Source organism: Sparus aurata, chromosome 8, assembly GCF_900880675.1.
Source record: "Sparus aurata chromosome 8, fSpaAur1.1, whole genome shotgun sequence".
Lineage (NCBI taxonomy): Eukaryota > Metazoa > Chordata > Actinopteri > Spariformes > Sparidae > Sparus > Sparus aurata.
Genome location: NC_044194.1, coordinates 36,407,416 through 36,431,739, shown reverse-complemented (window position 1 = coordinate 36,431,739; position 24,324 = coordinate 36,407,416). Strand labels below are relative to the sequence as shown.

The 24,324-nt window shown below is 41.2% G+C and overlaps 1 protein-coding gene across 1 annotated transcript in view; it reads right to left on the bottom strand.

The window, feature by feature from the left end:
- The window catches only part of lrp5 (low density lipoprotein receptor-related protein 5), a 104,184-nt gene that overhangs the window by 24,058 nt on the left and 55,802 nt on the right, over window positions 1–24,324 (bottom strand). Inside the window, exons 12-13 of the mRNA XM_030425773.1 lie at window positions 764–980; window positions 500–653 (exon numbers count right to left, since the gene is read on the bottom strand). Coding sequence (XP_030281633.1) covers window positions 500–653; window positions 764–980 — 371 coding nt within the window. The remainder of the gene's footprint in view (window positions 1–499; window positions 654–763; window positions 981–24,324) is intronic.

Genomic DNA, 24,324 nt, shown 5'->3' with positions numbered 1-24,324 from the left:
CACAATGTCTGCACTGGCTGCACAGTATGAGCAGCAAATTAACAGAGCAGCAGCAGCAAATTCAGCCCTCTGCCTGTGTCTACAGAGGATATGTTCAGGCCCAGTACTGTGTGTAGGCAGTAGGTGATTTACAAAATGATGGATCCAAGACGGAACTGAGAGAATGTAGTTATGCAGGGGGAAAAGGTTAAAACTCAAACTCAGTTAGATAAAATTCCCTCATGTGTAGGTCATCTTTGTTTAGGCAGCACTGAGCCCACCACACATTCACTGTAGTTAGGCAGGTAAAACATAAGAAAATAGATTTAAAGTGTAAATTATACTATGAGTCACATTCCAGCACATGTAACATTCAAGCTGTTACATGGTCTGTGTAGACAGCTTTATTGATTAAAAATATATAAAGATTTATTTTAAATATACTGTAGTAGTAAGTCCCAGGAAGAGAGGAATAGTGAGCATGTCTTTAGGTCAAAGGCAGGTTGACAGTTAGACACACCTGTTGGTGAAGAGCAGGAAGGCTTCTGGCACGACACACGTCTGCAGGTCTGAAAGGAGCTCCATTCCTATGGGACAGGCACAGCTGACAGCCCGCCGACTCCAGAAACACAGATGGCTGCATCTGCCATTATTCTGCGCACAGCCATTTGTACCTAGACACAGAGTTTCGTCATTTACTTCATACCGCATTTTACATTTCATTCTTATTTTCATACAGGCTGTTCTACTTCTGAGCTTTTAAAAAATCACTCATCCTCCTTACCGTAAGTCTCTGTCACTTTAGTGGCCTTCAGCCCCATTAAATCCGGCAGCTGATCGATGATGATCTCTCGAACAGCCGTGGCTTTATGAACCCTTTCAATGCTGCGCCTCTGCCAGTCAGTCCAGTAGATGTAATCACCCAGCAAAGTAAAACCAAAGATATGAGGCAGCTTGTCCTCTAGCAGAGTCTGTCTGTTACTGCCATCCACATTAATAACCTGAGATAGGAACAGAGAGAAGAGACAGGGAAACCTTTAGAGGCCTTACTCAGCTAGTGTACATGTTAATGACTCATTCTTATGGCCTTACATTCTTCATGGTCGAAGAAAAACAGCCAGCTATGGTAGAATATCATTTTTAATAGTTACATTTCCTTCTAAAACTAAATTAAGCAGCAAAGCTAAAACACTTCTCTGTCTAATGTTCAAAAGAATGTGGTGTGTTTATGCATTGTACGAAATTCACCAGCTTTCATAGCTGCTATTCTGTTGCTGACCCTGACCTTTGACCTCCCAGGGGAGAATAAAATAAGAGCAAATATATCAGGGAGGTTGTGAAAGGGATGGAAAGGAATGAGAGGAGCTGGAGGAAACAGGATAGAGGGAAAAATAGTGACTGATGAGACAAAAGGCAGAAAACGGGGATGTCCACAGGAAGCTACGTGTCCAAATATGTCCACTAACTGACAGCTACAAGGTAGGACTAAATAATGGAAAAAGTTTTTTAACGCATTTTAAAGGGATATTACACCAATTATTTTCACAACTATTTCTCTGCCTTCCTTAATGAGCAGCTAAAGTTCAACTAATATCACAAGAAGCATACATGAAGGAGGTGTGAAATGAAAAAAATGTGAATGAAAATTGGGAGCTAAGACCTGTATACAAATGTAGTTTCTTTTAATGTTTCCACGAAAGTCAGGAAGAGCACTAACAGTGAGCCCTTCTCTTTGGTAAGAGAGCTCAAAACACTGCAACTTAAGGTGACACAGAAAAGACAAAACACAAGAAAACAACTTCAGCACATTGACAGCAATACAATGTATTAGAAAAAAAATGTATACGGTAGTTGTTTTTAATGATGTATATCTGAAAAGCTTTGTTTATAAAACATAAAGAAAGAAAGGAAAAAATTGTATCAAGTCTTTGGAATTTCTCTTACATACAGTACAGCTATCTTTTGAAGTTCCATCGCTAGAATTATCGCCTCAGAGTTGCATGCCTCTGTGTACTTGTCAAATAATATACTGTATGTAGTCAAGACGATCGAAGGACTTTCATACAAGCTATGAAAAAATGTTTTGTGTAGAAATTGACATTCTCACTATAATTCCAGTGCATAATCTCCAGTGAGAAACATGCCGTCTTCACTTCACACTATTTTTACAGAGGAGTACAGAGTACTGATAAAGGGGAATGACAATCGCCTGAAGGTCAGTGTCAGAAAAACTAATAGACTACAATGCCTCAAGAATGGATTAGCTGCAAGGAAGCTAAAAGACAAATTGTAAGACGTTGGTACTTCACACACATGTTCAACCCAGCAGCACAGAAGAGCTATACAATCAGCACAGCTTCAAGGTGGATACCCAATATTAGTGTCACAAGCTCAGTTTTCTGAGGTCACAGTGACATTTGACCACCAAGTGTGAAGGATTTTGGTAAGTCTGTTGGCAGAAATAAAATATAATTTTCACAAGTCTGTTTTCATTACTTTATAATCACCTGAAACCTGTTGTATTTTCGTAACCTGGGTAGGAGTTTTTTATATTGAGTATAGCAAGTCCTCCGCCACAGAGTCTGCCATGTTGCATTCCCATGTTTCTACAGTAGCCCAGAAGGGACAAACCAAACACTGTGCAGAGGGCTTTTAAGTCTTTAGTGGCCTATGTAGGGTAGGATAAGGCGGTGTATATTTTGTTGTTTGCCATCTGCAACCTCACTGCTAGATGTAACTTAGCCTACACACTGGATCTTTACATTGCCCCTAACATTATCAGTAATGTTGCAGAACTGTAAAACTTGCAACATGAACAAACATATGTAAATGCACAACACAATTTGCCATAATCTGTCTCTGTTCTGTGTGTGTGTGTGTGTGTGTGTATGTGTGTGCATATGTTCCAAGGCATTTATTACTAGGCTGCTGAAAACTGATACAAGCACCGCTGCCAACAAATCCATGCTGTGCGTGTGGTTGTGTGAGTGTGTTTCTATGAGTGGAAAGTGAGAGCTGCAGTTTACAAGGCTGCAATTAGAACTTGTGTCCAACCCTCCTCCTCACCGCCTGTGCTATTACTGGACTGCCGTTGACTGAAATAGACACATGCTTTTATTTTAGACACACTACAGTCATCTGCAGCCTCCGTGAGGGTGGATGTTTGTGTGAATGTCGGTCACACGCTGCCATGCCAGAGATTTCAGAAATGGGAAAAATTCTGCTGGACAATTTTGTGACACTATATGTGTACAATAAATAAAGGATGAATGCTTGGAAGCAGTTGCAGTGCAGTGCCGTGTAAGACAAGCCTTCAGCTGGTGGGAACCATCTTTTTAGGTGAGCCATCATTAAGAAGCGAAAAGGCTGTTTTGTCCATGTTAAAGCATAGAGAAAGAGACATTCCAATACATGGTGATATTACACATGAGGTAGAGCGGCCGTCGAGAGAGGTCAGTAGTTCGATTCCAACCCCTGCAGCTTACATATGAGAGTGTCCTTGGGACAACCTGAACCCCAAATTGCTCCCTCTTCCATTGGTGTAAGAGTGTGTATGAGTGGTTATCGCTCCTCATGACCAGAGGGGTGTACTGCGAAGCCAGTTTAGTGGGTTAGCGAGGTATGTTGAGTCTAAAGCCAGGCTTCCCTGAACTACAAAGGTGGCTCTCTTTTAACCCGGCTAGATCACCATGGTAACTTATGCTTAGCTCATAACCTGGTCCCGACCAGGTTTTGTTCAGAGTTTCAGCTTAAAATCGGCTATAAAAGCGCTGCTGTTTCACTGTGTAACTCATTCGGAGATGGCGTCACCATTCATTGAGAACCCGGTGGACCTGGGAGCAAGAATAATTCATCAGCACTACGACGTGAGCGCAGTAGCGCGGGAAGGGGGGTGCTGCCACCCTGGTGGTGGCTGCAGGGTGTAACATCACTGTAAACCTAAATGTTTGAAATAAATATACCGGTATATATATATATATATATATATATATATATATATAAAAAGTATATATATATATATATATATATCCATCCATCCATCCATTTTCGTCCGCTTATCCGGGGCCGGGTCGCGGGGGCAGCTGCCAGAGCAGGGACACCCAGACTTCTCTCTCCCCGGACACTTCCTCCAGCTCTTCCGGGAGGATCCCAAGGCGTCTTCCTCGGGGTCTCCTCCCGGCGGGACATGCCAGGAACACCTCCCGAGGGAAGCGTCCCGGGGGCATCCGAAACAGATGCCCGAGCCACCTCAGCTGGCTCCTCTCGATGTGGAGGAGCAGCGGCTCTACTCCGAGCTCCTCCCGGGTGACAGAGCTCTTCACCCTATCTCTAGGGAGCGCCCTGCCACCCTGCGGAGGAAACTCATTTCGGCCGCTTGTATCCGGGATCTTATTCTTTCGGTCATGACCCAAAGTTCATGGCCATAGGTGAGGGTAGGAACGTAGATTGACTGGTAAATCGAGAGCTTCGCCTTTCGACTCAGCTCTCTCTTCACCACGACAGACCGATACAACGACCGCATTACTGCGGCCGCTGCACCGATCTGCCTGTCAATCTCACGCTCCATCCTTCCCTCACTCGTGAACAAGACCCCAAGATACTTAAACTCCTCCACTTGAGGCCGGAACTCTCCTCCCACCTGGAGATATATATAATATCTATAAATGATATGGGGTGTAAGTAGAGTTGTGGGAATGTGTGGGAAAATACATTTAAAAAAAAAGATTTGTGGAGGAGACTCCCTCACCAGGAAGCCGCGTCAGCATATTCAAACGAATAGTCGAACAACAATGGCGAGTAACAACCGTGGACGTGGAGTAAAACAGAAAGGAATATTGGATTTTTTCTCAAGTAACGTTACTGTGCCTATTTAATAAAAAAAAAAAAAACGAATATCACTGAGGAGGAGGACAACAAAGAAGATGAAAACAGCAATAGTGTGCGATGCGCTAGGGTACAGTAGCAGAAAAAAATACGATAACGTCACTCATTCATTCAGTTGGCAGCCCCCCCCCCACTTAAAACATCTTCCCGCGTGCCTGCGTGAAGCTGTGCACTCACCTTCGTTTTGTTGCCTACTTACATTCAGTTGGTGATGCAGAAAATCTGAGCAAGAACACACACTGACAAAATGATGGGGCAGCTTGGCTACATACCACTCTGAATGATGTGTTTGTATTTGGCTCTAACTTGCTGCCATGTCCGACTGCTGCTTCCACATCTTAATAAAATGCAATATGAAATATTAATTAGGCCAACCTAGTATTTATTTGTCACAGATAATGAGTAAAGTTAATCATTTCTTTGATGTGTCCATGAATAAACTGATGAACTGATCAATGTTTCACCCGTTGTAGGGCAGTGTACGCCCAAACACAAATCTGACAGGCTGGAGCTATTTTCACTGTCAAAAAGGTCTTTATTGTCATTGTACAGGGACAGTAGCTACATTTGCTTGTTCATCCCGACACAGTGATAAAAAAAAACAAAAAAAACACTGAACATTTACAGCCTACGCACTCAGCCTCGCTTTCAATTAAACACACACGCGCATTCTATAACTGAGATCAGTAAAATGTGAAAACAATATAGACATCATTCAAAAATGAAAAAAGATAGTTGTTGCTTCAGTGTATTTATTTTTTAAATGGATGAGGGTTAATATGTAAAAGTTGCACAATGTTGAGCTTTCAGAAATTAAAACACTAAGAGCTTAATATAATAATGATCATAATATTAATCATTGTTAACTTACGCATTTACACGGTCAGCAGTTTTCTGCCAGCAGCCCTCCCTCGCTCTGTTGGCAGCGACAGTGTTACTTTTTACCGTGATTGTGTCCTTGAATTCTTCATAGTCCTGCATAATAAGAATCTGCTCATCTTGAGTAAAATATGTGGCCCGGGATCGATCCATTTTCGCACGGAAGTAGAATAATATGACGTCAAACGCCCCCTTTTATGTGAACGCTCGCAGAGCACAAAGCAGAGAACCGGACTTAACAAATTAAGCTGATAACCACCGTCGCAGTACCGTTTAACTCTGTTTGGGGACTTGGGGCTTTGTTGAGCTGCATCATGAGCACAAAGCCTGGATATGTTGAGCCCCCTTCACAGTACAGGCCTCTGGCAGTGCTTTGCCTCAGCCACCAGTGTATCAATGTGTGTGTGAATGGGTGAATGCTGACTTGTGTTGTATAGCACTTTGAGTGGTCACTAAGACTAGAAAGGTGCTTTATAAAAACAGCCCAACACCATTACCACTCAGACTGACACTGCACAGAAGGCTCTCACAATGCAACTTGATCCTATCTATGAAGCTAGCATGGTTTTGTACTACTGAATGACTACCCAAATCTCATAATTATTCAGTAATTCATTTAGGTCTAGTGTTATGCTCATTGGAGCGGCTCCATTGTTCACATTTGTTGGTGGGGAAGGAGATGCCATCGAGCTAGCTTGCCTAAAAAACATAGACAAAAAAATGGCAGCCATCTACAGTGGGCTTTAATGTCATCAAACCAACACAAACTAATAGACCAATCAACAAACAAACAGACATGTGTGAAAACATTACCTTCTTATAATTGTTTCATACAATGAAACAATTTTCTTTATTTAATGTTGTATTTAATGTTTCTTCATTAGTTATACAAAAAATTTGTAATAACTTATTTAGTTAACTACATTTTAACAGAATTTTTCAAAACCAGGAACCAGGATATGCAGCCCTTGAAGTTTGCAGCTAGAATAGTTAAACATGTCGTGGAACTGTGCTCAAAGGCTTGTTGCAATTACCCACTTAAAACTACAAAAACTTTACACATTTATCAGTGTAAGGGACAGATGCGTGTAAGAAGAAACACCGAAAGGCCATAAAAGATAAGAAAGGATGCAAAATGCTCAAGAAAAGAGTTAATCAATGGCGAAGCCAGCAAGGTCAGAGCAGATCAAGTTAGCAACTGCACAGAAGTTACTAAAAACCATGGTATCACAATTTATTGGGAACTCCTCAAAGGAACTGACACATAGCACCGCTGATATGGAGAGAGAAATGTCTCAAAACTATCTGTAAATGCATGAACCATGATCCACAAATATTTTTAATGATTTACAAATTAGTTTTGATCACCTCAAACACAAATTATTTACTCTTGACTTCTAAGTCAATTTGAAGGCATTTCATAGAATGTGCTATGATTTGTAAAAATATGACTTTGTGTAAATATCGTTTGTAATTTGTAAAAAATACTTTTTTTGTGGGTGCATTTTTCACGAAATATAATTTGTCCATTTGCAATTCTGTGTGTGAAATGTTGAATCTGCATTTGTGGATTAAGCGATACACACATTCCTTAGTTGTCATTTTGAGACATTTTGTTGACTTTCTGCAATCCACACACAAATAGCTCCTGATCCACTAGCCAGAGGTGTAATGCTTGATTTAACATAATGTTACATCCACTGAAAGTGCTTGCTTGTGTTTTTTTTCCCATAATCAAAAGGATCCATACTGAGATGGAAATTTTGTGAAAAACTAAGATTGTTTATTGAACCAGAAACTGCCATCCAGTGTTGGGGAGTAACGAATTACATGTAACGACGTTACGTAATTTAATTACAAAATGTACGTAATTGTAATCCGTTACATTACTGGGAGAAAATATGTAATTAAATTACAGTTGCTTTTGGAAATTTCAATGATTACGACTTAAGTTACATTTGAAAAATCGCTGCCAAAGCTCGGATTTATGAAATAGTTTTTCGCCTCCCTGGATTCATGTTTGTTTTTAGTTATTTTCATATCAACATCCTCCTTCCAAAACTGACGCTTATGATTGGCTCTCTCTGGTCATGTGCCATTCGACTCAACCGACAAACCGCACGGCGGCAGTCAGACTCAGCAGCAACAGTGTCGGCGGCGCACAAGATGTTCCTGGGCTGGAAATACAAAAAACACTTAATACAGACAGAAGCCAGGCTTCCCTGTATTACAAAGGTGGCTCTCTTTTTACCCGGCTAGATCACCATGGTAACTTATGCTTAGCTCATAACCTGGCCCCGACCAGGTTCTGTTCTGTTCAGAGTTTAATCATAAAATCGGTTATAAAAGCGCCGCAACTATTCAACTCATTTACAGCTGACGTCACCTTTACTTTGAAAGTCCAGTGGAGCTGGATCAGAACGGAGCATTTGTACGGAGGGAGAGATCGCGCTGATCCGCTGCTGTTGACTTTCTCTCTGAGCGTCTCTACAGATGTTCAGCTGAGGGGATACGCTGCTCAGCTGATGATCCGACTCGCGTCAGAAGGTCATTTATTTACTTTTATATACAGTCAGTCACCACTGAAAGAAGTTGTGCGCTCGCAGCAGGACAGATACTTTAACTTAATGTCGTGGCGATGAATGAATTAATTGTTTCGCCTGTTATGTGTTGCCCAAACGCAAATCTTGTGTTTTCTCACATTTAAAAAGGTCTTTGTACAGAGACAACATGAGATTTGCTTGTAGCTACAGCACCTAAAAAACCCACTGTAACCTATTTTCATACGCACACCAGCCTCGCTTTCAATAAAACACACACTGGCATTTTATAATTGCGATCAGTGAAATATATGAAAACAATATAAAACACAGTTCAAAACAACAGTTGTTGTTGCTCTAAAGCTTCATATTTAAAAGCAGCTCAATGTAGAGCTGTCAGAAATTAAAATCAGCCTCCTCTTGTCATATTTGGAGCAACACTGTTGCTTCAGGCTGTGATCAGGCTTTTTTGTATCGCTCATACTCTCTCCATTAAAACAACCTGCTCCTCTTGGCTGAAATCAGCCCGTTGTCGCTCCACTTAGTGAGGAAGTGAGCCTCTTCGCAGTACAGGCCGAAGGTCAGACTCATTATATATGGTTAAACCTTTGAACTGAAAGGCTTATCACACTATAGGTCTTAAAATGTGAAAATGGTTAGCAGTTGAGAGATTTCATTCAAAATTAAGAAAAGTAATCAAAATGTAATCAAATGTAATTAGTTACATTACTTTGAGAAAGTAATTGAAATAGTTACACTACTATTACATTTTCAACAGGGTAACTTGTAATTGTAACCAACTACATTTCCAAAGTAATCTTCCCAACACTGCTGCCATCATATCACTTTCTTTACAGCCAACAGACTCCATTGACAAAATCAGTAAATTTAGCTCAAACACAGGAGTGTTAATATGTTTGTGTTATAGTGTGATCCAACCTAACCCTTTAGAACACCAAAGATACTTGTTAACAAAAAAGTGTGTTAATAAGTTAAATTGGCAGATGCATGGTAACAGTAGAGTTAATTAAGAGTTAGTTTGGGTTATCATACTGTAATATTTATACTTATGTCATAGGCTACTTAGGGAATTTCATTTTTTTTCTCTGGTTATAATGCCCTCACACAGCCATCATGAACTCCCCTGCATGGGCTTGGAATGAAGATTCGTCTACTATTGTAAAGAAATACGATTTTTATCATTTGTTTCAAGAGAGGAGTTATCTAAGTCAGAGTCCTGCACAATTTATAGCGGGTCGGCTCGGGTACGGAATGTAATTTGTGCTACTGTCGGAAAACGGGTCGGATGCGGTTTTAAGTACTAGTGCAGTGCCCGTAGGAAATATGTATTCCTATAAATAAGTGGGAGGTTAAGGAGCTTTTTCATGGATGGCCAAATGAGGCTGTGTTTGAAGGTGGGACGTCAGGGATATTTAGGTTTGTTGTGAAATCCGATATTCCAGGGTATAATTGGCCGTTTTTGACTATTTTTGATTTTGCCATTATATATCACCTTAAAAACTATTTACCTCGCCTTGCTTGGTGTCATTATTTTCAGCACAACCTCACATGTGTGACTGTACAGTTATTTTTTCATTTTGACAAACTGTTATAATACAATGGACCTTAAATCACAAAAAACATAAAATCCGAGTAGATAAAATTACATTTTCTTACTGTGAAAACCACAAATATGTTTAACAAACTATTTTTATTACTTATAATGCAAATATATAAATTGCTGTTTGCTAAAAAAAAAAATTAAATTTACAAAGTTATACGTAGTGATATGTTTCCCTCAGCTCCTTCCTGCCTGCTGAACATTCACACTAAACTAAACACTACATAACACACTAACAATACACTCCAAACACGCTTAATGTCACAAATCTCTCAACTCTCAAAACTCGCTATCTCTGTTGCTGTCACGGTCACTGTCCCTCCGACAACTTCCCCCCGTTCCTAAGCAACCAAATCACGTAGTTTGCCATTTAATTTTGTGATTGGTTGGTGGGGTGCCTTTTTCCACCAATAGGAAAAGGAGTAGCACAAAGCAAACACTTCCTTGCTTCGTGAGAGAAGCCCGTTTTGACCATTTCTTCCTGCACCAAACGCGCAGCAAACGTGACCGCAATGTCCGCGAAAAAGCGTGGCGGACAGTATTTATCATAAGTCCGGTTTTACTTGGCCTATTGTGGTTTCTGGGCTTCTCGTCCTTAAGGTGTCGGCGTGTAGTTTGATCATAAAAGGAGTCTGCGGAGTCAAGGCGGGTGGAATGAAGAAGCAATCTTTATTGAAACAAAATCTAGCACCTTGAGTCCTGATCAGAAGCGGCCGCTTTCTGATAATATCAAATCTGTGGACAAAACAATGTCAAAATGCTCTGCCCTCTGCTCCCTCAAAACCTCAGCTTCTTCTCTTAGGAGGTTTTCCAAGTGCCACCCCCTGTTTCTTTCCCTGCACCGGCCTTTAGAGCCCCTTTCCCAGTAAACACCCACTTCTTCTAATTGGTCATTTTGGCATATTATCCAATAGCCTAAAAGAGGAGTTGACCTGTTTCTCTACTCTTCTCCCCTAACTCATCTGACCTGGCTGCTGTCAACTGTAGGTCTTGTCCCCAAAATGACCCAAATGGGTTCCCCATCCCTCTATGGGAACATAAACGTTTGGGCATCTCCCACCATTTGGTGGGGGCCAACTTCAGGTTTTAGTGCTTTATGATGGCCTGCCGTCTGCTAACCTTTAGCCTTCACCAGTTGAAAAACTACTTTAGGACCCCTGGAGCTGTGAGCCTCACTCTGTCTGCACTCTTTAACTCATATGAGGAGAAACAATTAGTCATCATTTAACCTACACTAAGTAAATTCAAAAATCAGAATGTGTTGCCATCCAGACACCTCACTATCAACACGACTTAAAAACTGGTATATAGTTTGAAGGCAGCCCCAACATACATAGGCGCCGATCCCGTGGGTGCCCCTCTCACACAGAGATGCTGCATTATCGCCGCAGTGGCAGTTCGCCAATTCTCCGCCGTTGGTCATTCACACAGAGCGAAGCACCGCTGGAATAAAAACAAACCTCCACGTAATTCACACAGAAAGCTGCGATGCCGCTCCTAAAGAGACGTGACGGTACACGTCATGATGATGACGTCGGGGTGTTTCCCAGGTGTCTCCCCTGTCAATCTACCGTTTATAATGTGTAGTGATTGAGAACCCGGCCCCCTAAACATCCTGGAAAATGAAAGAGTTACGTTGTTCACGCTAAATGACATTATTACATAATCGCCATCAGTAAACAGGTCGCTGCGTGACTCTGTCACTTGTTTTCTGGGGGAAAGTTCACTAGTCTCGGTCGGGAGGGCTGACCATCGTGGTGATTTCTATCAACACAACCACTTGAGTGAGTTAAAGGTTTTTGCCGGTGACAGACGCTGTTTTTCGGGCAGAAATGTGACGAAGAGTTGGTAGGACAGGCGGGAGGACAGACGCTGCTCCGCCTACAGCTGCGGTATTTTTTTCCTCATATAAGTTACCAACGACAGTTACAGTTACTACGTTACTTTTGTTTGGTCATGTAACGTTAAATTAATCGTTAGATTAGTCGACTAATTGAAAAAATAATCGCTAGATTAATCGTTTGAAAAATAATCATTTGGGACAGCTCTAAATAAAAGTCAGTTTGTGACAATCATTACCTTAGGGGTATTCATTTAATTTGAGCACCAAAAATAAATAAATAAATAAAAAATTGAGCACCCATGGGCAAAAACATAAATCGGCGCCTATGCCAACATATACGTCGGAACCGAGACTCACGGAGGCTGCGCCTTGCTGCTACGTCATCTTAAATTGGTCACGTGATGCACTGGCACATCCATCGACTCAGGAGGAGGAGGAGGAGGAGGGGGGGTGGCTAGCAGCTAGCTGCACACGAACATCCACAGTTTGTTGTCCTTGCGTGTCTGGATCTCCTCAGACCCAGATTTGTTCAGTGTCATTAATCCACAACAGTCAGTTTAGATGCACAGAACGGGACCGAACCGCCGGCAAAATCCCAGTCCAGCTCGCGCCCTGCAGCTATAAATCTGCTTGTTTCTTAAGGTGGGCTTTGCAGTGATTGGCTCTGGTGCGCACGTGGCCACGTGGTGCACCAGAGATTCCTTGCTTTTATAGAGAGATGGCAGGTTCGGGCGGGTGCGGGTTTGCAAAATAAGACCCGTGCAGGACTCTTTTAATCCTGTACCTAATTATCAAGCTAAATATCCAACATGCTAGTTAACGTCAAAGACTGTGGTGGAAGACGACGGTAAAATATTTCCTTTCTCTAACACTGGATTTATAATGATGACCAGATTTTTTGTGAATATACAATAACATACTAGATGTTTCTGATACTCTTCAACTCACCGTAACAGTCTGTCATAGACAACATTTTTGTCATTTTGTAACTAATTCATGGCTGCTTCGGAGCGACACACAGACCCACCATCTGTCACTGCGTGTGTGTGTTTGCGTGTGTGTGCGAGTGGAGGAGCCTCCGAGGGCGTGAAGCGCACTGCTCCAGGTTCGAAAACAGCTTTATATTATTATTATTTTTTTCACTAATTCAGCCCTGAATTAGTAGTTCTGAAGTCATTAAAAGTAATGCAAAAAAAAGAGACTGACTGAAACGTCGGTATGCGCTGGAAAGCCAGAAATATTAATCAATGTATGGGAAACACTGAATTTTTAAGGCATGGCGGCTTTTATTTTGCCGTGGCGGTGCGCCACAGTCAATAACATGTAGGGGAAACCCTGCTGCTTAACCTAAGAGAATATTATCATACTGCCCAAACGCAATATGTTTTTTTACTTTGTTAAATACCAAGCTAGATGGAAAGATATTGAGCTTAACCTCAGGCCAGGCTGGACAGTAAAGAAACTCAAAAAAGGCAAAAAAGGAGAAATTTAATCTTAAAAGCGAAACACACAAACACACACACACACGCACACACACACACACACACACACACACACACCACACACAGGAAATAATCCATACAACACCAAATACATTCCAGTGCACTCAGAGAAATAAAAGAAATGACTGTAAGGGGGACAGAGTTTGGCCAGGGACAATGGATTTTAAACTTACTTCATTAAACAACTTCTCTTTCTTTCTTTCTTTCCACACATTTTGATTTCCCTTTGTTATCAAGTTTTAGCTCTGCAACTCACATTTTTGTGTTGCGATGAGCAGAAGATAAAACCTAGAGCAAAATGTGCTAAATAAGAAGAATTGGTGTTGTTGCTGTGATGAACCAAAATGTATCCAGATATCTGTTAAGAGAATACTCATTCAAATATCCATTCAGAAAGGGGGGAGTTCTCAAACAGAAAAAATAAACCATTCACTTTGATGGGCCTCTGATCCAAGGGAGGTTCCTGACCCCTCCACAAAAAACCCATTCATTTATCACTGTGACACAATTAGACATGGCCATCCCAGTGAAAAGATGGCAGAAAGACGCTCTTTCTCTGCTCTCTCCTCCTCTTTTGCTTGTTCTTTCTCTCCACTGGCTTTTTCAGGAAGAATTATGCACTAGGGTTTTTTTTTCCCTCGTCTTTTCTCATTTTGGGTGTGAGAACGTCTCATTTCTTGATGGACATGTGGAGAAAAAAGACAAAAAGACAGAAAGAGAGCAAACAGAAAAGTAACAAAGGTCTCATCCGACACGCAGGGAGAAGTCGGACCATCTCAGGACAGCTCACATACGCTCACAGTTTTATAAAACATAATGAAACACACAGGATGAATGGAATCATGGGGAAAACAGGAGGGTCGCACAGTGTTTCACCACTGACCCTAAAACTTCGAACCAACCGTGGATATGCTATGTCATTTGTAGATTTGGAAGACTTACAGGAAACTTCTGAATTCTTGAATAGTTGTGTAATCTATAAAATGTGACTAGTTTAAGGTTAGCATTATTGGACTTTGGCTTAGGTAAAAATAAACGGTTGTATCTACCTTAAGGCGGGGTACACACTACAGGATTTTTCAAACCTTCACAGATTAGGAGACCACACACTTGATGATAACAAAAGACAGATCGCACAAGATCTCTCTCTGCTGATCTTACAGTGTGTGGTGTTCTCCGTAGTGCACACCACACACTAACCGATTCTTCAGCAGGTACTGCGGGTAACCATGGCAACAGGTAAATAAAAGGCTGACAGAGAAACACAGCTGACTCAGCTCGCGTCTTGACTGGCTGTTTGTCCGGTACACATGACATCACACGCTGTGCGTGCTCGGCTCCACTCGGTACACCCCACACATTACAGGATTTCTAGTCGCAAATATTAAACATGTTCATTATTTACGTTCTCTCCTTCCGACGCCTTCTGAGCAGAACTGACCGGACAAAATCACTCTTAACACACCCCACGCCATAGGAAAATCAGACACGATGTCCTTTGCAAACATCAGATAATCGGGCCTTTGCTGGCTTTGATCGTAAGGGGGAAATCGTGACAAAAATTATCCGATTATCCTGTAGTGTGTACCCGCCTTTAATCAATCACCAATTTAATGCACCAACCAGCAAGCATGCTATATGACTCAAATCAAACACACCCACAATCCTGCATGGCCAACAGGTGTATGCTTGGCCTGGCTTAAATGCTCACAGTGTTTTCTCCAACAGTGACCTTTGATAGCAACTGTCACAGTTGTGACAATCGTTCATATCAAAATGTTTGACAATTTTGAGGAACACAGCAGGACAGAGAGGGTGAGTGGAGTTCAAGGAGGTTGGTCCAACTTTACACGTTCCTACCCTAATTGGTATTTTACCAAAAATGGCATATGAAAATTACACAGTTTCTTTTATTCCATATGCTCACTAACGCCTTGATTAATAAGATCAAAATCAAACATATTTAGCAACTGGTAACACATTAATAACCTGACCCTAATCCTAAACTGTGCTGGTGTGTGGTCAGAACCCACACACCCACAAACACACATTGCTACAAGTTTTCTACAGATATAAATAATGCAAATATACTCTGGAAGTGAGGACTCGTGTAAAGGTTTCATGATGGGAGCCTTTCTCAGGAATGAGCAATCTGAGACCACCAATGTTCGACAGATGAGACACTTAAGTCATCCACTAACCCAAGAAGAAAACTAATTGACTTTAAGATGCTTTTGGCTGTGGTTGTAAATGTATCTTTGTCCAAACCAGTCACCATTAAATGCTAATAGCTATAATTTCTAAGGTCTTTTCCATTCAAAAAATGTCCAGCACTATTTAAAGGTAAGAAGAAGAGGAAGCATGTGAATACTCCTTCAAACAGAACTCGTCATTGTTGCCTGATTAGGTACTCACTAGAAGTCTGACAGCGAAATATCCCTCTTACAAATTTGTATCCACAGCGATAACACAGCTTAGGCCCCCCACCCTCAGGAGAAATTAATGCTTCCCTGGGGAAGAAACTTTTAATTTCCTCCAAGGGGAGTTCCAAAAATAAGAACCTCCATTCTCCTGAGTTGACACAATAAATGCCATGTTGCTGAAATGTTGGGCTGAATAATTCAGTCCATTTCCTGTGAAGGCAGCAAGGTGCTGTGCTACACAAAGGTGACAGAAACAATGACATTTGGAGTCTTGGGTGTGGTAACACTGTAATCATGAGCTATTCCTCTTTGTTGTAATCATTAGAACTGCTACACAATAACAAGCATGCAATATCTGGAAGCAACAAGCAGACAAGTGTAAAGTTTATCATCAAAAATCCAATGCTCTAGATAAACAAAATCAACACAGTAAATAAATGTCGCACAATTTCTTGGAGAGTACCAAATTGCTGCTAACTGTAGCCATATTTAGTAAGCAATACACCTTGTTGACACTGAAATATGTGTCTGTTTTCACCATCTGGAACATTTTCATTTTTCAAGAAAAAAGATGGCAGTAAAAAGCGTTGTACAAGTAGGACTTGTCAAAGTCAAAAGAGTCAAAGTAGCCTCCTGCTTGCGATATTTTCTAGTAGTTTGTGCAGAAATGTTTGGTTTTGCGAACTAACTGCAATCAACTGATTGCATCAACTCTCCAGGTGGCTGGTCTCTATTTGTTCATGCAGGTGAAGTGGCCCAGTGTGGAGGTCCTGGGCTGGTGGGCCTACAAGTGGTTTAGGGATGTGAGGACGGTTGGACATAGAAATTCTCAGACAGGACATTGGAGACAGCTTATGGTGGAGAAATTAACGTAAATGGACATCGGCTCTGGTGGACATTCCTTAGTCAGCATGCCAACTGCACACTCCCTCAAAACTTGCAACATCTGTGACATTGTATTGTGTGATAAAACAGCACATTTTAGAGTGACCTTTAGATGTGACCAGTCCAAGGCACATCTTCACACAAGGATTCTTTTTAATCAGCATATTGATATCAAATATTATTAAATTGCTCAAAATGCAATAATATATAATTGTTTTGTGTGCACAGAAGAAGTCTTCACCTCATGAAAAATGCAAGCAAAAACAAAAGTGTAGCGTTTATACTTTTGTTCAGTGTAGCTTGTATAGAAAAGAAGTTGACTTGACCATCTATTGTGTGTCTCATGTACATTGAAAACAATAGAAAACAGACCCACACAGCTTTGGCCCAGTAGCTGCCATTGCTTGCTCACCACAACACAGCTCACATCAGACCACAGAATTATCATTCTAATGGGATACATAAGATCTGCCACAACACACACGCACAGATGTGGGCAGCTGAGCTCCCAGAGGAAATGAGACATGCATCTACTGTCACTCTGTTGTAGCAGGAATTGAGGCACATACACAGCAGAGAAAGAACAAGTGAAAGAGGATGGAAGAAACACAGAGGAGGCAGAGCTGGCAGGACACCGTGGAAAGTCTGAGCAACAAGTGTTTCTGTTATTTATCCAACCTGAGATCTAGTCACACTGTGAGCTCAATCAAGATATATGGAAACAGGTCAAAGCAGTGTCAGAGGCACAATCAGTCATGTCATGGCCAGAAAAACCGCCCAAACTCTGAACCTGAAGGTTGATGACTGTGGCAATTGATATAGGGTAGTACAGCATATGACATGGGATAATATAGAGTATGGTGTCTGATGCTATATTAGTCCATGTAGGATAGGTTCTAAGTAGGAAGTCTGTCATATTCAGATGTTGGAAACTATCTGTAAAAAGTGTATAGTGAAAAATACAGGCCCTATTATTAATAATTCATCTGGGAAGATTTTTATTTAATGTTACACAAAATGTAAGGTGAGAGGTGTTGACTCAGTTCTGAGGTAACTTTGTAAAATGCAGGCCCCCCCACTAATACAAATCTAATAAAGAGTGTGTATAGTAAAAACTATCTTGACTGGACTTGATCTGACATGCATTTGAATTTCATCCTGCCAGTTTATGTTGCCTTTAACATCCAATCTATCAAGTGTTTTTGTGACATGTTTTATGTTTAGTGCTGTAGTGTGTCAAACACATGTCATGTAGATTTCACACATAAGGAGAGATTGTTTTCCTTTTTCTATTAATTTAAACACATACTATGCAATTCCTGCCACCGGGGGTCTCTCCATCAAAACGACTATAAAGATGTTTGTGTTGAGTGGGGAGAGTTGGGCAGAGCAAAGGGGCAGAGCTGCTGCTTAGCTCTGGGGGAGAGAGCCGGGTGCAGAGCCAGAACTATGGGAAGAATACCACCAGGAGTCGCATCAGGTTCTGCACTGATAAATAGTGGATTTATCTTCAATTCCATTTATCATACTAACCACAGCAGCAATCTGTCCCGGACCTATAACCAGTAGGCGATATGAGGGGGGATGAGGGGGGATGCCGTCCCCCTTGTTAGCAAAATTACTAAATAGCATCCCCCTCGTTAACCTGCCATCACCCTCCATCATCAAGTAGCAGGTAAGAGTGTTACAAATCACAAGCGGTCACGATCAGCTCCGACGCACAGTGGAGTCAAGCCGTGCACGGCTGCTTTGCAATCCGGCTGCCTGGTTTATTTTTGAAGGAAGCTGCAACAAGCTGCACAGAACAGATCGTGCCAGCAGGAAGTCAGAGACACAGGAAAGGCATAGGTCATAGCATCTGGTCAATTTTCAAAATAAAACACCCTGTGCAGACTCCCGACTGTATAAAAACGAAAAAATGACCAGATCAACAAAAGTTTGCTTTTGATGTTCTAAAACATGTTACTTTTTGTTAGCATTTTAAGTGTGTCCAGTGGTGGCTTATGTTATGTTGCCAATTGTCATTTTTGTGCTGGTTTTATAGTTTAGCCATTAGTGAGGTAGCTGTTAAGGCAGGAACACACTGGCCAAACCGTTGGATGTCTGAAGCGCTTGGGGAGACTCGGCTGCGTTGGAAGCTTTCAGAGACGCGCGGACGTTGTCTGCTCCGATTCAGCATACGAAGTCTGAGAAGGTTGGCTGTCAGCCGTCTGAGCCATTGGATTCTTTGATTGGTTGTGTGCTAGCTGTATGACCATTCTGATTGGTGGTGTACTAGTGAATCAGCGTATCAGCGGAACACTGTGTGCGCTTTGTTTTTCTATACACTCTGTTCCGTCATTTCCTGTTTTGATGTAGCGCCACCCACCTATTGCATCTCGCACTATCGCAGAACATACACGCTACTGTGGAGCTGGCAGCACGTCCAAGCGGTGTGTTAAATGCAAGTTTGCTGCCGAACGGGTCAGACAAGAAGTCTGATAAAGGCAGTTGGCTGTTGGTTTGAGTTTGGGTGGTGTGGGGGGTCCTCTACATCTCCTGACACCAGCTGTTTTATCCCCCATTGAAACGCACTATTCTGGACAATCTATGTCATTACACCAATTTTTTATTACCCCAAGCATGTTTTTTTTGCATTATACTTTTTATATATAAGGTTTTAAAACCTTATAAATCAGCCGGTAAACTGATAATGCCAAATACCAATAAATCAGTCGGCCTCTGCTATTTTGCACAATGTTCATTGTGTGTCCTTCAAGGAATTTAGATGGTAAAAAATTCAAAGGGGTCATGTCAGTCATGTAACTTAAAAGAATGCTGCTTGTAGTGTATTGTGAGAAACATGAGAAAACTTGCCTGAATAAACTCAGTCCACTGCATACAATTTAAAGGTGTATTTACTCATTAATTTAATACAGTTATAAAAAGACAATTGCAGTGGGGAGAGAAGGAAGATAACTGGATACAATGGAATTAAAGAATTAGAAATGTCACAGTTATGGTCAAGGCGTCCTGCAACAGCGTCCTTTGGGAGGTGTACATAGGTGTGTTGGGGCAGGGTGGTGCTCCCATTGGGTCATCCCCCCTGTTAAAAATTAACAAATCACCTACTGCTTATAACCAATAAATTATTGAGAATTATGACATTTTATATTATCTGGTGCAGCTTTTCCAGCCTATACGGTACTGGTTTAGTGGCCTCTGAATAGAACCCACAGAACAATTACATGCATTGTAAATCATCTCACGTGATGCTACTAATAAAATCAGTGCATGCAGACAATTTTCTACAATGACTACAACCATGGTTCGAATTATGGGGGAGCTAAGGGGAGCTCGGCTCCCCTGAAAAGGACCTGAGCTCCCCTGAAAGCCTACTTTGAGACATTTAGGGGGAGCTCTAATACACTGTTCATTTTTGTGTCACATAGATTTTGTTTTTCTGTACATAAGGTAAACCTATTGTTTTAAATGGCCGAACACGCACCGAAAGCGTTATGACGCGAAGATAAAAGCCGTTAAAGTCCGGCGGGAGGATCGGAGCCTCCGCCGCTCCTCAACTGTTGATCCTCGGTGTGACTGCTGCTGCCGTCACCACCGTCACGGCCGGGCTCTGCTGCGCTCTGACCGACCGGGAGCTGCCTGCTATATAAACCTAACAACAGCGATTATTTAACATAGTGTAGATTTATGATTAGCTGTGCTTTATGTGACTTTAACCCAGCTGGAAGAAAAAATAAAAGATGAAATGAGATGGCTGGTCCGCTGGGGCTTTACCGGTGTTCTACTGAGGAAAGTAACAGCACCCAACAAAATAAATGTATAGGCCAAGCAAATTAATGAGGGTATCTGTAATATCCAAAGATTTTGCATAAATAGCGATCTTTTTCTAAAATACTGCTTGTTCTGTGGTGTTGGCATGTCAGATCTGATCACTGCAGGCATCAGACTTGCCTGCACTGAAAGCGATAATTGACTCGCATCTATTATCGCTTTCAGTGCGTTTGAGCCTGCTCTCTTTGCGTGGTTGTAAACAGAACTTTCAGCCCTAATTCAATTTACCCACCCATTGTACCAGTGATGTGCACAAGGGTGGGGGCAGGGGGGTTGCCCCCCCTCGTGGCCCAATTGTTGAAAAACGCGCGCTAAAGTGCCCTCCTGAGAGCCAAAACGCGCGCTAAAGTGCCCTCCTGAGAGCCAAAAAAGCGTGCCAAAGTGCCCTCTTGGTTGGCAAAACACATTAAACTGCCCCCTTGGCTGGTTAGAACATGATAAACTGCTCTCTTGGGAGCCAAACAGTTTTCTTTTCGCCCCTGCCCTTCAAAAAGTTTGCGCACGCCACTGCATTGTACCAATCCACAGAGAGAAAGGAAACGACAGTTCTGATCTCAGTTCTGAGTGAGAAATTGTGCTTCTGCATGTGTCCTGTTCGTGTTTTCCAAATACAATTGTTAAAGCTGCACTCATCCCTTTCTGATATCAGCAATGGAAATAATAATAATACACGCACAAGAAGTCTCTTTATTTCTAAAGTTTCTTAAGTTTGCTATATGATGTTTGACAAATGTTCAGCTTTATTGTTTTACCACATGTGATTCTTCAAGGAGTGTGTATGAGAAGCAGAACAACTTTGACTGTCCCTGCTGATTTTGTGATTTTGTATTTATTTATTTATTTTTTTGCTCTGATTATTAAGTGTATTCTTTGATTTTGAAGCAGTAGCCTTATAATGTTGTTATTTAGCCTCTCTGAAATGCTATTAACAGTATTAACTGTCTGTAGTAAAAGTAGAATGTTTTTCGCAGTTACCCTGCAATTGATCGCGTTGCTGCGCATTACGTATGTGCGTGTGACATGTTTAGTAGTGGTGCACACTGGAAAATAGGGCTCCCCCGAAAGCCACTGTGTAATTCGAACCCTGACTACAACCAATGAGTAATAATATGTCTAGTTGTTTTAAGAAGTGCCGGAATCTTACATATTTTATCTTTAAAGGGAAGTTTTACCTAAGATAATATGATGATCCAGAGAAAATGGTTATTTTGGTTCTCTCGTGGGCCACACCCCTTAAGTGCTGCTGTAGGCTGAAAACTACAATCAAGTTTTCATTTTTGTTCAGGAATGCATGCAAAAGCTTTCCAAGCTATTTCTATTGCTGCTGTCCTGTACACTGTAAACTACCTGTAACAGAAAAACTCCACAATAACAATGCTATGTCAATGTGTGTTACAAAAAACCCTGCACAAAATATCATAGAAACCCAAGGAGACTTGAATGACTTGATGACTTTAGAGCATTTCAGCAGTCAAATATCAAAAACATTACACTAATTAAGATATAGTGTGCAAGTAAATTCTGTTGGGAATTTAGATTAACATTCACACAGTCAATTTTGACTTCTCAGAACGGGTTTGTCTGTCAAAGTGCTCTGTAAACAGTTTTTTAATATGAATAAATTATTATTATCTCCACTTAAGAAGTTATCTTTTCACCTGTGTCTGTTGGTTTGTCAGCAGGATTACACAAAAACTTCTAAACAGATCTCCACTAAACTTGGATGAAGGATGAGTCTCAGCACAGAACAGCCCCCATTAACTTATGGTGCGGTTCCAGATAATGGGACGTTGTGGGCATTTTTCAACATTTATGTTAATTTCTCAGGGAATAATGCATGGTCTCAATGAAAAAATCAGGCATATTAAGGTTGCTTGTATCTATGATTAACAGTTTAACGCAGATCCTAGTTTTGGTAATCTTAAATTACGGCTTAGCAGCCACAGGTGGTTTAAAATGTAGAGTGATACAGGGCTATGGAGTCTGATGCTAGATTAAACTTGATTGAATTAAAGGGGACTGTTGGTTCTTGGTGTAGTTTTGTGCTCTACTGATTGTCATTCTCGCTATTATATATATAATCCACATAGTATATAACAAAGTAGTGAATTAAATCTGTGCTTGGTTGTAGTAATAGCAGGACTAATCTCAGTTACACATAATAATCAAGTATCTGTAGTTCGTTGGATAAACGAGTGACAGAAAACAGTTTGACTACTGCCTGTCAGGAAGCTGGAGTTTATATGTGTTTTTGCCTGTCCTTGGCCGCCTGCTCTTTTATCACTTCTGCCAGTGTTTTAAAGAGAGGCTCCCCCATTTCACAAAGCCATCTCAAATCGTCTTTCACGGCCTTCACCGGGAATAAAGCATCAGTGCAGCGCAGAGCCTCTCAGAGGCCTCTGTCCACACAAAACTTAATTTCAATCTTTTATCTAATTGATTCATTTAACTATGCACCATTTGCCAGGCAGCAATCAAAGGGGATGCATATTTGAGCCAAACTACTTATCTTCACTGGTGTTTTAGGAAAAGCAATGAAAGAAATAAAGTCTGGATTGTTGTGTCAACATCTATGTTACATTTGAAGATAAAGTGAGAGTTTTTCCTTCATGCCTTTCTCCTATTCGTATGTTGAAAGAATGTTCTGCACACCAGATGTCCTGAATCCTGATGTCCTCATATGCCAAAACATATATATTTACATAGCTAACACATTCTAGCTACATCGTCTTGAAAGTGTTATGTTAACTACCAACCACCTGTTTACTGGTGTTCTGATTTTGATGGCTACATTTTCCAACTGTTTCTCACAATAGCCCATTTAAAGATAAGCTAAAGACGATGTCTTGAAATGACAACACCAGCCAATACAGAAAAATGCTGCAGAGCAATCTTAACAATAAAGCGATAAAAGTTTAATTCAGTTAACATTCAATTCTACACACAAGGCATATATCCTAGCTAGGGCGGGTATTGGGTATGGCAGGTATTCCCATGCAGGACCACTGAGGGAGAGACAAGTAAGCCTCTGTTCAAATTATCATAATTTTGGTGGACAAGTATATAGTGTTTTAGTTCACCATACAATCAGACCAATAGTTTGATTAATGTAGCCTTAAAGATGACATTACTAGATGAGGTGTACATTTTTTGTTCAACCATGATTTGATATCCTGACTTATGACTTGTAGAAATGTCTTTTTTTACTTTCTCTAGTGACTCATTAATCGGAAGGCATTTTCTCCTTGTTTTCAGTTAAGGCAAGAGGAGGAATATAGCTTACTTGTAACTGTCACAGTGTAATTTGAAAGACTTTTTCCCCCGTGTTTTGAAGAACCTGACTTTCCCTTGTGTGCTTAATAATCATATAGAATACATGCAGGCTATGCAAAACACAGCATGGCCTAGATGAGTCTATATCACTAACTTAGGACTATTTAAGTTGCTGTGATTTGCTCTGACCTGATCAGTGGTGTTTTATCTCCACCTTTTAGTATCAGTTCAGCTCAAGTGGAACCTTAATAAAGAAGGAACCAAAAAAACGGCATTGAATGGAGTGGAGTATCTTCCACAGCTTTAGTCACCTGAAACTCTACATTTTCTACAGAATTAAACTGAACCGCTTGTTGCACACACTACTGTTTCGGTTGGTGTTAAAGAGACTTTGCACATTTTGCTGAACAGACACAGGCCAGGGAGACTTACCATTGAAAAAGGTGCATGGCCTTAAGCAGGGGAAATTCCACCATATACACAATACAAAAACAGACACTCACAAGCTGTTACCATATGGCTCTGCGGTGTGATTGAATGGTGCTATGTATAGTCAATCTGCATAATCACAACAAAGCAGCCGTTTTGTGTGTGTGCAAAGCAAAGAAACACATCAGTCAAAGCAGCTTACACTCTCTCTCTCTCTCTCTCTCTCTCTGTC